Genomic DNA, 17,074 nt, shown 5'->3' on the forward strand with positions numbered 1-17,074 from the left:
GAGTTTTCAAATAAACCAAATACATTCACCCAAAATCTTGAAACTGATGGCCTTTTGTGATTAAAGGTATGAAATAGGGCTTTATGAGAAATTAATAAATTAGACTACATTACTAAGAGTAGCAATTGAATGGTGATAGGACAGCAGTCTGTGTAAGTAGGTATGACACCAAGGGTAGGAACTAGATGCTGTTCTAGTGGAATACACAAATTTGTCAGCAAAGGAAGAACCAAGTTTTGGATTAAGCAGAAAACTCAAAGTATTTTACACAGAATAGAGACTCTAAATTTACTGACTGCTTCAGAATATTGTGATACTACAAGTCTGCAAAGGTTGAAAATAGAATTCAATTCGGAGAATGGAAATCTAGTACAGCATTACAGGAGTGCCACCTCCCTCTGAAGGAGTCTTGAATTTCAAAGCTGGAAGTCTCAGAGTATGTATAAAGCATTTCTGTACACTTGCACTGTTACTCATCTCTAAGCAAATTCTGTTGAAGGTAGAATACTGAGCTAGACTGACCTTTAATACATCACAGTACATCCTTTTAATGTAAACTAGTGCAGTAATAATGGCTTATATTATTATACAGCAAATTCTTACTCTGGAATCTGAAAATCTTTGGAAGTGGAACTAATCTATAGCTATAATAACATCTATAGTCCTGTTTCAGTACCTCAAATCTGGCACTGAACAATACAAACATTTACAGAAGAAATATGTAGCAATAACCTTTCCTGTACATGCTCACATTAAAACCAGGACAAGCTTTGAAATGTTACTGAAGTATACAATCCAGAGCATAAGAAAGATGAGAGGAAATATGCCTTTGAGTATTTTTTGAAAAGGCTATTATTTATTATTTAAAATTTAAGATGAACAGATTGATAACACATCTGCCTTCAGAACAGACAGCATGTGTATCTACAATTATCTTAACATGGAAAACAAGTCTAATTTTATTAGAGATGAAAGAAAAATTACAGTTCCTACTTCAGGCAGGATGCTACAACTCTTGCTCATAAAAACTGATAATTATTCATCTAAGAACTCTTGAAATATCACTGACAGATCAACTTAATACCACTGTCAATTCATAATTCTGAGCAGAAAAGTTCAAAAAGCACCACATGGGGCAATAACAGAAAAACAGAGATGCTGGGGATATGTTTCATTTATTCCCATCTGTTGCAGAACACTTTTACCCTGAGGCATGCACATTCATCTTTCTGCTCCTAAAAAATTTCCTCTAGTCTTTCACTCTCTACACAGTTTTGTTTTATTTTCACTGATTCTTATCCTAAACAATATCTTAAATTGACAAATTTCTGAGGGGTTTATGCATCACATAAGAACAGCATTACCTTACATTGGTCTCCATTTTGTTGGTCTTCAACAGAAAACTTCTACCACCAAGGTGAGGAAGCCCCACCAAGCCTGTGTGGCCCCCCCAGGACCCTGAACATCCCATCAGCTGGACCAGCGCTGGAACCACAACTGCTGATGTCTTGCTTTCTCTCATTCACTTCTTTTTTCTTTTTCTTATCATCTCACCCCTTTACCCAAAACCCACTGCCACATCCTTACATAGTAGGTCAGGGACTAACATACCAACTTCCATGCCAAGTGTGTGATTTACGAGTAAAACTTGTGAGCTTTTGCAGACTCTGACTTTTGTCATTCCTTTCAATCATGAGTATTTATGACTCTTGGGTGCTCCCTTCTCCTTAAGGTAGGACCTCACATCATGGCATTTCACTTATAAATCATTTAGATTTAAAGTGCTGTGAATCACAGCAATTCGTTACAGCATTGCTGGATTCTATACTGGCTTCACAATGAATACTATAATGCCTCTGTTTTATTTAGTAAAAAAAAAAGTTAATTACTGCTCTCAAGGAAATTTATTGTTTGATACTTAATTAACAGAATCTTTGGCAAACGTCACAGTCTGAAATATGTTTTATCCTCACAAAATATCTGAAGCTGTATTACCAAATCCTCAGCTATACCACACTCAATCTATATATTTGGCAAGCACTGCAGAAGTAGCATTAATTACACAAAAATTCAGAATGCTTATGTATTCCAATTAACATACAAACACTGCCAAGTTCCTTGTTTGGCTGAAAGCAAAATTTCTGTTTAGATATCTCACAGTGCATTGCAAGTAAGGAAACAAAAATTCTTTCTAAGCATTTTTCTGATTATTTCTCTTTAGAAAATTAGGTTTTTGAGGGCCAGCATATATTTGCATAAATAAACACATTCTTTTATATAAGCATACATGTCTACAAACACACATATGTATATATGTGTATGCATATATGTACACACAAACATATACAAAAATATACATAGGCCTAAGAGTTTAGGCTTCACTTCCTTTTTTTAAGATCTTCTTAAGAAGTTTTCAAATATGAACCCTTTGAGTGTTTTCAATATAGAACTCTAAGGATTACCTTTCTTCACACTTTTACTTCCCTGAAGCTGCATAATGCCAGACAGTATAAATTGTACAAAACAATTTTTTATACTACTCAAAAGTCTAAAAAGTTAAATGAAACATGGAGTTCTGCTTATTTCTCAATAGCATATGGACTTTAAACTCAGAAAGTAAGCATTTTTCTCTTTTTCATTAAATAAAATTCTGATATGATCTTCTGGGGTTTTCAGCTATAGGAAACAAACGGAGTATTCAAATCAACGAAGAAAGGCAAGCAGGACTGAAAAGCCTATTTATTGGGCTCCATATTTACATCTTATGATTCATTCTGATGTTCTACTGTGCAGATCATGAAATACAACACAGAAAAATGGTTTAAAACTTTGCTAATTTATATCTCAGGAAACATTTTCCAGGATTTATCACTCAAGAACAATGTTCTCTTATTCTCCTTGTTGGAAGTCAGGCTTTTAATAATCATGATAGCAGTTCATTAGATAGTCTTTTCCTCTTCTTTAATTCAATTTTATTAAGTGTGTAAAAAGCAAGATTCATTATTTTGGAAAAGACTGTTTTGCAGTGATTCAAACTGAAAAAAAATCTTATGTGAAACTACACAAGATTCTTCCCTTCCACCCTTTAAAGATAAAAAGTATTCTTTAAATCTTGTTCCTCAATTTTCTCTGATAACTATTGAATTGAGAAGCAAAAATCAGTGGACTCCCTAAATACCCTTCCTAAAAACAGGGGATAGAAAGAAAGCAGAGGACAAAGGACAAAGTAAAATTCCTGAAAACATAGGAAAGAAAAAAAACATGTACTTCTTAACTGCTATGCCAGAAACAAAAATAAAAGCTCTACTGAATCAGTTTTAAAACAAGAATTCCACTTCATTCTCATACAATTTTGTGAAGATATACACACTAAAATATTTCTTCCCTCAACATTTTAACTCAGATGCCATGCTGAATTTATACCAAAATTAGAAAATATAAAAATTAAAAACAACAAAAGGCCCAAGTTAATTAACAGTGAAGTGAATAAAATGCATAAAACCTAAAACTTTCCTAATTGAAAGTAAGAGTCTTTTGAGATGCCACTATGCCTGAGATTGCCAGACAAACCTATATTGGCACTGGATTAGAATTTCTCTTCCCTCTTAAGCAGATTTTCCCAGTAAAGTGAAGATGTATCTGCTCTGGGGACAGCTCTTGAATCTCAGACATAGATTGACTTCAGGTATTGCTGATATTTACTGGCTGTCATATTCTCTAACAATTTTATATTAAATATAGAATTATCTAATCTTTCCAAAATCTTCCTGGGACACACTGAAGAAAATTCCCTATTTCCAAAAACATAATTTATCTTTTTACCATGGTAAGAGTCATAACTAATAAGGAAGAGACATACAGCTTCTGTGGAGACAATTTAATTCTCCAATCAGGAAGATTTTCTACTGTTTAGGAACTTCAGGATTTGAATTACAATATTCCAATAGTCTAGCAACATTTTAAGTGTTTTTCCTGACTCTTATTTTTTCATACTATTAGTAGTTAGTCTTTCAGAGAGAAATGTTGAAAAGAAACATGAAGATAACACTAGAAGGTAAACTGAAAATTTACTACACTCAAATAATTAATGCCTCCTCTGCTATCATTGCTATTGTCCATATAATGCCTTAAGTGGGCACTGAATCTTATATTTCATGTATAATTAAAGTCCCAGCATAAAAGACATAGCTGCATTTCACAGTTTTATGGCACTTGGACTCAAGTTTCAATATTGCTTTCCAGTTTGTGGTCAATAAGACATAGTACAAAAGCCTGCCCTTCCAAAACACATGCCAAGATGCTTTTAAAACGCATTTATTTTTCAGTAGCAGTAAGAAGAGAAGATGTGGAGACACCAAACTCCTTGCTAATGTTCTCTCTAAGCTGCTGAGATCTTAATTCTTGCAAGAGAAAAGTTCTGATGAATGGCATAGTTATCTTCCATTTTAGAAGGATTTAATAAAGATGAATATTTGAAACCTCTCTGCACTGCAGTAGCTTAGGCTTTTCTCAATGTCACATTTCACTTTAAGGAGCTTTGGTATCAAAGGAAAGACTGAGAAATGTAGCCTGGCTAGATCTTCATCTATTTAGCGGGAATTGATCACCCAACAGACTGTTTTGAGCTGAAAGCAGCAGGTCAATACATATCACTAGTCAGGGCTAAGTATCCAAAGTAGAGCATTTGGACGGTAATATACAGGCACATAAATGTTAAGCAAAAGTGAAAATTGCTCTCTGATCTGCACTGTAGTAAGAATTGAAAAAATACCGAACAAACTAATCCTTCTCTTAAAATTACTGGTATTAAGCAAATAATAACAACCAAAATGCAGAACTGAGGATGAGACTTTCAGCTGAGTTGCATGAACACGTAATATACTCAGACATTTTTCCTTATGACACTTTTCATTTCCTCTGGAAAAGCATGCTTAAATGCTTAGTTTAAAGCTAACATAAATTAAAATGTCAAATACCTGAGTATAAATGTTTAGATTAACCTTAATGTCATAAAACTTAAAGGACCAATAGTATATCAGAATATTAAATCTGACAAGATATATAAGCTCTTCTCCTGTGTATGATCTTAAAAAACAAATTCACACTAATGACCCCTGGAGAATATTACTGGTGACAGACTCCAGCCAGACCTTGTGCCACTGACCATAACCCATTGATCCTGGCAGTTCAGCCTAATTTCAGCCATCCTCACTGGGCTCTTAACTGGCCTGGACTTCACCAGTTTGGTTATGAGGATGTTACAGCAGGATGTTGAAGGCCTTGCCCAAGCTGAGATAAACATCCATGCTCTCCCCCTGTCCACTGACCTGGCCATGTCATCATGGAAGGCAATCAGGTTGATCCAGCATGATTATCCCTCTATAAATTCATGGGGACTACTCACAAAAATGTTCCTGTACTTTGTATGTTTGGTGATGTTTGCAAAGATTATTTATTCCATCAACATCTCAATAGACAAGATGAGGGTGATTGGCTTTGTAGCTTCCTGGATTCTCTTTCAGGATGGGAATGACGTCTCTTCCAAACCTGTTCCAGACTTGCCCCCTGATTGTCCTGACCCTTCCAAGGTTAGTGAATGTGACCTTGCAATAACATTGCCCAGATCTCTCAGCCCATGGTGAACCCCATTGGGTCCCATGGGTTTGTGTTTGTCCAGTGGCTCCCTAATCTGATCCTCCTCCACAAGTCTTCCTTGTTCCAGACTTTCCCTTTCATCTCAAAGGCCTGGGATTGCTCGGTGCCCAATCTTAACCAGTAAAGACCAAAGTGAAAGAAGAAGGCATTGAATCCCTCAGGTCTTTTCTCTGTTCTTTGCTGTCAGATTCTCTGCCTCATTTGGCAGAAAGAACAGCACAGTAATAGACACCAATTCATTCTGAGGCAGCAAAAGCAAGAGGAAAGTGAAGGCTAAAGCAGAGGATTCAAAAACATAGTGAGGCAGGTCATCTCTGAAACAAAACAGTGTAAGATTGTACAACTAAAAGCTTTCATAATGCAAAGGCATTACACTAAGACTACAAATTTCACAGATTTTCAGAACTTTCTCTCTTTTTTTGGATCATTAGATCTTTGCCAATGCTCATTTATGCAGTTTTAGGAGAGAAACGGAAATAGAAGCAAAAGAAAAGGGCATGATTATGTGCATACATCAGGTTATTTCTGTGTGTCCTACAGAAAAGAGAATACAGAACTCATGAACCAAAACACCTATAAAGAAGCTGATATAGAAAGGCAGTATCTGTAACTTCCCATATGCAGGAAGTATAGCTTAACTCTGCCTTCTCATTTCAATCCTGCACTTCTCTGAAAGCAGAAAAGTATAATTAAGTGAAATTGTAGGTGAGAACTGCAATTCAGAAAAATGTCCTCTGGCAGTAACCACAGAATTCATCTTCATCTGTGACCCAGAGTCAAAGCTACAACAAAGATACAGATTTGCACTAATGAATATATCAACCTAGTAAGTTATCTGTACTGACAGCACAATTCAGCAGAAGTTATTATTATTTTCTAAGAACACCAATATTGTAATTAAATTGCTGGTTTTGGGTGCCGAATTTGGGGAGCCTTTAGAACTAAATAACTTTTTTAAAACCCTTACTTTACAATTGCTGATAACTATATGATGACTTATTAAAAACAGACTCCTCATTTTTATATTATAATTCATTACATACTCTTAGGCAACTAAAATTACACTTTCAGTAATTGATTCCTTAAAATGCATCCTCAGTACATATTCTACTTGGACATCTGCAGCTTTTTTATCTGGTAACATCCACTAGATCTGCACTTTAGGATTCAGATTCATCTCATCTTTAGGGACTGTAAATCAATTAAAAGTTTAATGTTAAATAAGATGTATTTTGACACTCAGATTCTCCCCACTGAGCTCCCACAGACCAGAACAAGGCCAGCCACACCTCAAGACCCAGGTATTACTGGAGCCTGAAACCCAGAGAACAGACAGATGGGGATGGGGAATTTATCCATGCAGCATTTACAGTGAGCCACAACCCTGGCCAGACAGAGCCATTGTCTCTGAAAGTTGTCATCTATACACAGGGGGCTCAGAAAAGCCCAGCAGAGCAGTGCTTGCAACTGCAAGGAAGCTCCACTAAAGCCGGCACAGATAAGAAAAAATAATATATTGCAAATACACCTACTTCCTGCAGGGCGTGTTATTTAGCTAGGGAGCTCCCCAAGTTAATCATAAGATCAGACCCAAACTACAAATTGACAGCTAGAAATATATTTCTATATATATTTCTATATTTCTATATGCTGTTGGATGCAGGGGGTATAGACTAACATTTCAATCTTAAAAGCAGAAGTATTCAACATATAAGTGGGCACAGAATCTTATATTTCATGTGTACAATTATAAGCCATTATAATTTGCTTCTACACAGTAAAATGAGAAAAGCAAAGGGATATTCAAAGCATATGCAAGACAGAAATTCTGCCCAAATGAGACTTATGGAAGATGATATCCAAATAGAGTATCCATAATTCAGACAGGTCAGACATTGCTTGAGGCAAAAATTACACCAGGAAATTTTTTCCATATGCGGCTTATGAGCCATTCTGGAGGTCATCCCTGCTTATCAACAGACTGGCCTTTCTTGGGGTTCACCACACATCCAAAATTACTGCTGAAAAAGGCAATGAAGTTAGGGTCAAGACGCAAAAGGCAAAAATCATGAAAGAAAACAGAAGTAATAATTACTAGTGGTTGAACAGTTTTATCAGATTTGAAGACCAGAACTGCCTAGATCAGTCTTAAATGGAAAAGGTAATTTTATCTAACCTTATTCAAGCAATTATGAGAGTCAACCTGCCCTTGCAAGCAGGACAAGATTCATAATCTGGAACCTTGGACTCTACTGCCTTCCCAAATGTCATTGAATAAAGGACATACAAAAATATTCTAAAAATTCTGAAAAGGCAGCTCTCAAACATACCCCTAGAAGCACAAATAGTAACAACTCTGTGGGTGTGTGACTATAAACAGGAAAATTAAGATAAAGTAATTAATGTTAGCACTTTCCTTAAGGGAAAGAAGAAAGTGAGAAGGTTCACATCACCCTTTATGCCTAATTAAAACCTATAACACATAGAACACAGAAGATACATCATGAACAGTGCTAATCAAAAGCCACTGATCTTGGAAAACAGAAACACAAGGAAAGGAAATACATATGGGTAGGCAATAATTTATACAAAAAAATACTTTCAGTGGCAAGTTGTCACAGTATCTCTATGTACAACTATTGCAAAAGTCTACAAAAAGAGTAATAGAAGAAAGAACATAGTGAAAGAATTATCTCACCTCTTTGACTATCTTTCCACACAGTTTTTCGGTTTTTCTCATAATGTTTATTTAACCAGATGAGGATGGTTCTTTCATATCGAGAATAAATATTACTGCATAAAGGTTCTGATTTTATTCCTGGCATGTTCTGCAAGCTTTCCAAGCTTGATGGGTCAGGAACAATACGGGAAGAAACGCGTGGAAGAACGAACACCTGAAATGATAAAAAGTGTTTTAAAGCGTGAACTGTAAAAATATTTTTGAGTTGACAGATAAAGAAAAAAAAACAGTTCAAACTTGAAAGGTTTTCTAATTTAGAAAAGGTTTAGGAGATTGCACTTTAGCACCCACATAACCACTACACAGGACAGTGAAAAGTCTCAAGGGCAAGACATACAAAAAGCAGCTGAAATCACTTGGTTTGCTCAGCTTGGAGAAGGCTGAAGAGTGACCTCACCACAGTCTACAACTTCCTCATGGTGGGCAGAGGAGAGGGAGGTGCCAATCTGTTCTCCCTGATGATTAGCAATATGGACACAAGGAAATGGAATGAAGCTGCAACAGGGGAAGTTTGGATCTTAGGAGAAGGCTCTGCACACAGTGGGTGGTCAGTCACTGGAACAGGCTCCCCGGGGAAATGGTCATGGCATCAAGTCTGTCAGAGTTCGGGGAGCATCTGGAGAATGCTCTTAGTCATATGGTTTAGTTTAGGTAGTCCTGTAAGGAGATGAGAGTTGGACTTGATGATCCTTATGGGTCCCTTCCAACTTGAGATATTCTGTCATTTTAAATATTTTTTGTTTTCAACTTTTCTCCAAGTTTTGATGAACCCTGTGAAATCACTAGGTCATCTGTATTCCAAGAATTACTGTACATATTCTATCCAAAGCACTAATTGCTGAACTACTATTGATGTTCAGTGCAATCTACAAACATTCAAATTGTATCTTTCATAACCCAGCTGTGTATTTAGGTCCAAATTACGTTTCTCCTGAAAAGATTCACATTATAGGCCTAAAATAAAATTCAGGACAAAATTTGTTTTTTCTGGGCTGCAAGTGCACATGGCTGGCTCATGTCCAGCTGCTCATCCACCAGCATCTCCAAGCACTTCTCAGCAGAGCTGAGTGTGATCTGTTCATCTCCCAGCCTGGATTGATACTGACTGATATAAAACCTGATTGAACCAAGGCATTTCAAGCTACCTATTTTTTAGGGTTTCATCTCATCAGGAAAAAAAAATCAAACCCAAATAAAACATACATGGATACTATTAATTTTGGTAGGGTTTTGCTCTGTGCTAGTCTGTCATATACCTATGAATACTACAGCAAATTAAAAGAACAGCAAAGTGACTTCCTTTCTGGTCACTATGATTGCATTTTTCCACACCCATGTTCCCATGTGTTCTTAGGTCATCTGTTTCAGCCCATGTACACACACTGGTTCAGCTCTGTTCCTCTCTCAGCTATTTTCCTCCTCGTTTTTTTCTAGATCAACTCTACATCTCTGGTACATACCTTCTTTAATATAATTTTTGCTATTTTTTATTACGCTTTTCCAATCAATAATCACATAATCAGAGAATAGTTGAGGTTTGAAGGCAATTCCAGAGATTGCCTGGTCTAAATCTCCTGCTACAAGATCAGTTAGACTGCTTTGCCAGGATTGTGTTCAGTTGGGTTTTGGACATCTCCAAGAACAGTATCTCCACAACCCCATCAGGCAATCTATTCTAGTGTGTGACCACTCCGACAGGAAAGAGGTTTCTTAAGTTTAAAGGCATTTCCTGCATCTCAGTTCGTGCCTGGTGCCCCTTACCGTGTCATGAGGCACTACCAAGGAGTCTGGCCCTGCCCTCTTTACTACTTCCCATTAGGTATTTACACGAATTGTTTAGAGACACCCCCCTCCTCCTCTGAGCCTTCTCTTCTCCTGGCTGAACAGTCTCAGCTCTTTTGGTCTCTCTCTGTATGACAGATGCTCCAGTCTCTTAAATCACCTGTGGGACTCTTCATTGAAGTCACACTCCAGTACCTCCATGTCTGACTTGTACTGGGAAGCCCAAATATTAGCTGTATTTTTAATCTATTTTCCATCTCTTGGAACAGAAATAAAATAGTATTTCTTCTAGGCACATAAATGTTACTGATCATTTATGAGCACATTTACTTTGGAAAACACGATTTAGACACCCAAGATTCTTCTCTAGCATCAGTAAAAATAAAACTGAACAAAATTTGAGAAGTCTATACTGACCAAGTGGATCGTATTTTAAAAGGAATAGTATTATAAAAAAAATGCATAAACATTGCATTCTAATGTAAGATAATAAATACTACAGTTATACATGTAGGCAATTATGTCCAGTGAAAAGGGCTTCTAAGCAGGGTAACACAAAAGTATGACAGAGTTTTCTTTACTAGCAATAATATTTCTATAACATTTAATTCTACAAAAGGCAGACTGTTCTAATATAACATTTCCTAGTTTGAACATATTAACACACTTCTAAAGTTTTAAAGAAAATTAAAATATTCTCACTCTCTTTTTTCTTCTCTGTTACAGAGAAATAAAATACTTACAGGTATTTAGTTTTAAAGATGTGTTTTAGAAAAAAATAAACCTCCAATATACCACAGATCTTTTTCAAAATAAAGCTTTTGGCCATCATTTCTTCAGAAGCTGGTAGTAAATGTACCTGAAATTTACCTTGTATATCTGCAGTAGCACATCTGTCCAAGCTCGTTTGCTCATTGTCTCAAATGTGCTGTCCTCCAGAATGAAGATACGCTTGTGACTTAATTTGCCTGAGCTTCTCATACTTCCTTTCTTCACCTCAGGTGTGAAACACTACAGACAAAAGGATGGGAATTTTTTTTCCATATTCATTTTAGCAGTTTGGACAGGAAATTCACACAAGGACAATAATGAATCAATGGCATAAATGGCTGTTAACATCTACTATAGTGCAATAGTGACCAACATTAGAACAATTCGCAGTTTGCTGCTATCTCAGGAATAAGAACCATAATAAAGGATTCACAGGAGTTAAAAGAAGCAATCAGGAAACAGAGACAACACACAAAATATTTCTTTTAAAAATGGTGAAATCTGTACAATAATCTGATCTCTGCTTTAAAACATATCTGTTGGACATCAATAGCAGGTATCAATAGTATCAGAAGGAATGGAAAAAAACCAGGGGAGACAAATGTAAATGTTGGAGTAAGCTTAAATCTCTACTCAGTCTCACACATGTGCTTAGATTTATGCAACCCAAAACAGTCACCACAGTAAGAACACTCATGACCCACCAAGAACTTCCATTAGTATTCAAAGGACTGAAAGTAAGCACTTGGGCTTTGTTAAAAAGAGAAAAAACACCGAACCTACCCACCTTCAGTCCAGTATTCACTTCAGCCCATATCTTATAATCTTCAGGTGCAAGCAGAAATTCTGGCATAACATGAGAAAGACATGCTCCTCGGCTTCTGAAATCATGAAGAAGGAAAAGTTAATAGGCAGGAAAGATAATTATTTTTCAGAGAAGTCCAAGTTTTTCAACTTGTTCAACCTATGTGTAATCTCCACTGTGTTCTATCTAACTAGCCTCTGGACTAGTGATCCAGCTCTCTTAATTGCTTTATACAAGCATGCATATATATATATATATATATATATATATATATATATTTTTTTTTTTTTTTTTTTAGATGAGCTTCATGAATAGAAGCTCATGTTCAATTCCTATGCCTACAGCTACACACTAAAAGAACATACAACTCTGGACAGATTGGCTTCTCTATAAGCACTGCTCCTCCATAAAGGATTTATTATAACACAAAGCACCAAAAACAAATAATATCCATTTCCATGTGAAAGCCAAATGACCAGTGTTGCGTCACATCAGCAGAACTGAAACTTGCTGATATTTTTATCTGTCTGCAGTTTCATATTTACAAATGATACTGGAAGTCTTATGGGTGTAAGCAAAGGTATTTCAAAACTCTCAATGGACCTGCCATCTCTTCACAAGTTACTAATAAATGCAACAAAAAAAGTAATTGCTGTAACAAAAGGCAACTTCATTAGACTGAATACCAAAAAAGTTAATTTCCAATTGAAGAAAGACTATTCCTTATCTCAAATGACACAGTTTAAACAAATGTGCTGGAAAGAAAGCAAAACAAGGTAGAATTTTGAAGTTTATGTTTCTCAGGAGAACAGAAAAGCTTCCTGACTTTTAGGTCAGGAAGATTATCACAGCATATCTAGATTTAAATTGTTCTCTGAGTTTTTAAGATGGTTAACGTGAATAAAAATTAAATTAGCATTTCTTCTTATATAACTAGTCTTTCATCCAAATGAAATGATCATGCTTTTCCAGTACCATACAGTCCAAAATAAATTTAATTTGTACATTAAAAGTCAAATAGCACAGTTTGTAATTAGGATCATGACAAATTATTACTCTTCTCACAGAATTATATTTTTCTAGTAAGAGTACAATTTCAATTTCCATATTTTACTTGGAAAATTATTCTTTATCTTTTCAAATTATTGAAATGTCATGTTTCATACAATTACCTAGCATATTGTTTAAAACAAAAATATTTTAATCAGGGACACAAAAACAGCATGAAGTTAGCAGTCTGGTTCTAAAACTCACCATGTCTGAAATTCCCATTTTCCACTAACCCATAGACTCTGTTCCATGAAATCTCTTTTAAACTTCAGCTTGTCCCAAATTAAAAAATTTGAAAGCTATACAGTATTAATCTTTTCAGGTGTCCTATCTTTCTTTTGACATTTTTACTTGGTAAATACATAGGAGTCGGTGTACTCTATAATTTTCATTCCAAGAAAAGCACGGAACGACGTTCCATGTCATCACAGAAAAGCTCTGTCTAACTGAATGTTCTCATAACTGGCTGCATTTTGCTACTGAGGAACACTGTCTTAAAAGAATTCTGCTTCATGCAGGTTAATATTTAACATGATGCCAGTTGTCCAAGATCAATACTGTCACACTGTTAAGGCATTTCTTCTCAAGACACAGGGCTTGCAACAACTTAGTTGTTCTGTAAAATACTCAAACTTTTCCTTTACTGCTGTGGTAATGCACCAAGGAAACCTTTTGAGTGGAGGACAATAAAACTGATACTTGGAATGTTGCTTGAAACACTGAGCACCATGCATCTGCTTTGGCAAGGGGAAAATTTGAAATAAAAATTATACTTTATTTGAACTATGCTGACCAGAAAGAAGAGGTTGGTGTAAGAAAGCCAAGAACAATCTGCTGACTTTCCACAAATCACAGTGAACGTGCAGGGATAGCAGATCACAGATAAGTTACTCATATCTCAGCTGGCTGTAAACATCTTTCCATCATTATACAAAGTCATGCCAGCAATGCAAATATCACACATTTTTGTACTATGGTCTACGAACACCTGTGAGGAAATTCTAGATGATCCTACAATGCACAAATAGAAAAAGTAGATCCATAAATCAGGAGCAAAAAAGAAATCTTGTAGGATTCACACAAACTAGGAGAAGCAGAAAACTAACAGGATGTGGTAACGTCAAGCACAAAATGAGCACCAAATTAATTATAAAAGAGTTCAGATTGGAAAAGACTTCCAAGATCATCAAAATAAATACAAGCAAAGGAGTCCAGCTAGAAATGCTTTTCTATGAAAACCTGTGTTGTTTTTCTAGGATTGTTATGGATTACTACTTCATGTCTGATCATTTGACCTCAACAACCATCCTCAATGCATCTGTGTACAGAGGCACTGGACTTAGCCATGACCAACTGGCTGCTGCTTCAATTCTGCTCTGAATACATCCATGACCTAACAGCCAAAGCTCAGTAAAACTGAACGCTTTTATTAAAATTTAGCTATTAAATAGCTTTAAAAAAATTCCCAAGAAACTACATTAGAAACACTTAAGTATTTCTTTCCAGTTCCTGTTATTCTTATCGAAAAGGGTTGGGATCCACATCCACTTACCCCAAAACTCATAATTTTAACAAACATCATTCATGCTAGTTTCAAGATTCCTAGATTCCTGGAAAATCTCAATGGGAAGATTGCACATAAGAGTCATCCAGCTCCACCAAGAGCATCAGTGGAACGGTGAGATCATAAATGAAAAGGTTGATCTGACTGTCTAGTGAGTCTCTCTAAGAAATGAGGTTGAGAGCCATCTTTTGCAATTAAGGAAGCAGAGTTCCTGAGGAATTCCTGTGTTGGATATAAACCCACCAAAGAACATTTTGATTAATGTAAACTGCAGATAACCTTGGTAAAAATAAATGAAAGGTTATAATACATAAGTCTTATCCCACAAAAAGCATAAAGGAAACCTTACACCCACTGTATACCATTTAGTTAGAACCATGCTTGAAGTACGCTAATTTTAAAAAAAATGAAAGATAAGATGCATTCATGGATATCTCATCATACTTGTACTTACTTAAGGAAAGAAAGCAATTCAGAATGCTGCCAGTGGAGCTGGAACATTCGTTCTACTGGATTAGTGGGCAATGACTGGCTCGCTGCAATGCCTGGTAGTGGTTCTCCATTCAGACGCAATAACATCTCATAAAAACCCTTATCTTTGTCAAGTTTTCGTATAAAATTCTTTTCTTGTGCAACGGTTAGCTGGACTATACATACATCACTAAGAGAGAAAAAGTCTTTGATATTATTCTTTTAAATGCACAAAATGAGCTACAATTACATGTATCACAATGCTAATTTAACAAACCATGAATTAAAAACAGCAGCAAGGAAGGTTGGAAAGTACAGCACTTTTTCATCTTTACAGAACTTTCAAAATAAAGTAAGAATTTTGAACTGCATGGAATATTTATTCCTTCATAAATAAAAAATCTTTCTGTCAAACATAATTTGGATTTTTATCATGTTTATAAATGTCTATGTGATTGTGTCCCAGGAGAGTGGCTTCTTCAGTATTTAGTACCAAGCTAGATAAGATTAACTAAGTGATGCCACCACAACTGATATATTTCCAGGGTGCTTGCAAGACTCTTGATTATAAAATATTCTTTCTCATCTGTTTCTCAATCTTTAGATTATGGGAGGGAAAAAGACATATTGTTAAAGCACTTACTTATGCCACCAAAGAAGGGATGAAAGCTAGAACTGTGTTCAGCCTTGGAGGAGAATCAATTTCACTTAAGAAGGTGACGTATAGTTTGAACTGCATATTTGACATACACTGCATTGAGATACGTGAGGGTATCATAGTTGAAAATATATTTTAGAAAGTTAAAACTAACACCTGGTTGGCATTTTCATATAAGCACCATACAGAAGCTACAATTTTAATAGAAAACTGTGCATTAGAATGTGTTTATATTCCTTAGATCATATCCAAGCCACTTGAGTAGATGTTAGCACGTTATGAGAGACAGGAGTTAGTGCTAGGCAGACATGAATTACCGTCTCAGTGAATAAGGTATTGAAATGGGATTTTGTCCCTTAGACCAGCCAAAGAGCGTGAACCAAGTCTTCACTGCAGTTAGGGTCTTTTGAAAGAAGATGTACTCCTCCTTATCTTCATCAGGAAAAAATGATAATTCAAGTTTATTTCCTTTCCTATCACTTCCACTGTCAGTTTCACTCTCTTCACTTGTTTCTTCACTCTCCTCACTTCCATATTCATCACTCTCACTTTCAAAAGTGGTACTCTCTGAATGATACACACAAAAAAAATCAAGAAAGATTTCTTATTTCCCCATTTTTGTCTAGTACAAAAATATTTAACACACAATTGTTTTCAAAGAACAAAAAACTGTCACACAACAAATGATCCACTTATTTTAGGAAAAAAACTATTTAAATTACATGCACACATCTTAGGAATAGAACAAATTATATACTGAAATCTAATTTCACTTTCAGGAAAAAGCATTACCCAGTCAGCAAAAAATAAATTCAGGCACGGCTTACAAAGCTACAGCCAGCAATCTTAAAAGGATCAGTCTCACACACAGTTCCAACAGACATGGCTTTGCCCGTCAGTCACTGCTAGTTCACTTGAACAGTTATTGTACAGGTACAACTCCCACTATATCTATAAGCCTTTGGACTTTACTCCCCTTTGTTAGACTTTTTCACTCCTAAATTCTGATCTGCTCATAACTCATATTATATATGTTAACAACAATATCATTGCACAAAAAGGTAGCTAAGAAAACAAACAATAATTTTCCTTATAGCACAAATAACTTAGGTGACTCCATCCTTGAAGGTGTATTTTAATACCACTGTTGCAGTTTCATTAAATGATGCAAAAATAAAATTAATTTATACCTTCGTGAATAAAAAAAAAATCTTATTGGGATTTAAGAAGAAAAAAAGAATACAATGTGGAGAAAAGAGGTACATTCTTTATAAGAGCATTGATTTTATGTGCTGTACTATGCCTGATATAGAATCTTCATAGGTTGAGCCAGTAGTTGCACCGAAACAACTTGTGGAAATACTACATGAAGGTGATGGTGATGTAAAACATGGCTGTAGAACAACTTCTCCAGTGCTGAGGTCTTTTTTGTCTGTAAAACAAGATTCAAGTTGCAGTTGAGAAAACATATTTTATTGCCTGTATTCTAACAAATTACAAATTACTGTCTACTTCTATATTTTTCTACTTCATGCTTCAATTAATGAAGTAACATTTCTTACTTGACTCACAAAAATC

The 17,074-nt window shown here is 35.6% G+C and overlaps 1 protein-coding gene across 1 annotated transcript in view; it reads right to left on the reverse strand.

Annotated features, from left to right (window-relative positions):
• Positions 1-17,074, reverse strand: part of CFAP47 (cilia and flagella associated protein 47) — a 280,168-nt gene that overhangs the window by 197,380 nt on the left and 65,714 nt on the right. Inside the window, exons 28-33 of the mRNA XM_048288836.1 lie at positions 16,800-16,928; positions 15,814-16,063; positions 14,822-15,028; positions 11,736-11,829; positions 11,048-11,188; positions 8,354-8,549 (exon numbers count right to left, since the gene is read on the reverse strand). Of these exons, the coding sequence (XP_048144793.1) occupies positions 8,354-8,549; positions 11,048-11,188; positions 11,736-11,829; positions 14,822-15,028; positions 15,814-16,063; positions 16,800-16,928 (1,017 nt within the window). The remainder of the gene's footprint in view (positions 1-8,353; positions 8,550-11,047; positions 11,189-11,735; positions 11,830-14,821; positions 15,029-15,813; positions 16,064-16,799; positions 16,929-17,074) is intronic.

This window comes from Corvus hawaiiensis, chromosome 2 (assembly GCF_020740725.1).
Source record: "Corvus hawaiiensis isolate bCorHaw1 chromosome 2, bCorHaw1.pri.cur, whole genome shotgun sequence".
Lineage (NCBI taxonomy): Eukaryota > Metazoa > Chordata > Aves > Passeriformes > Corvidae > Corvus > Corvus hawaiiensis.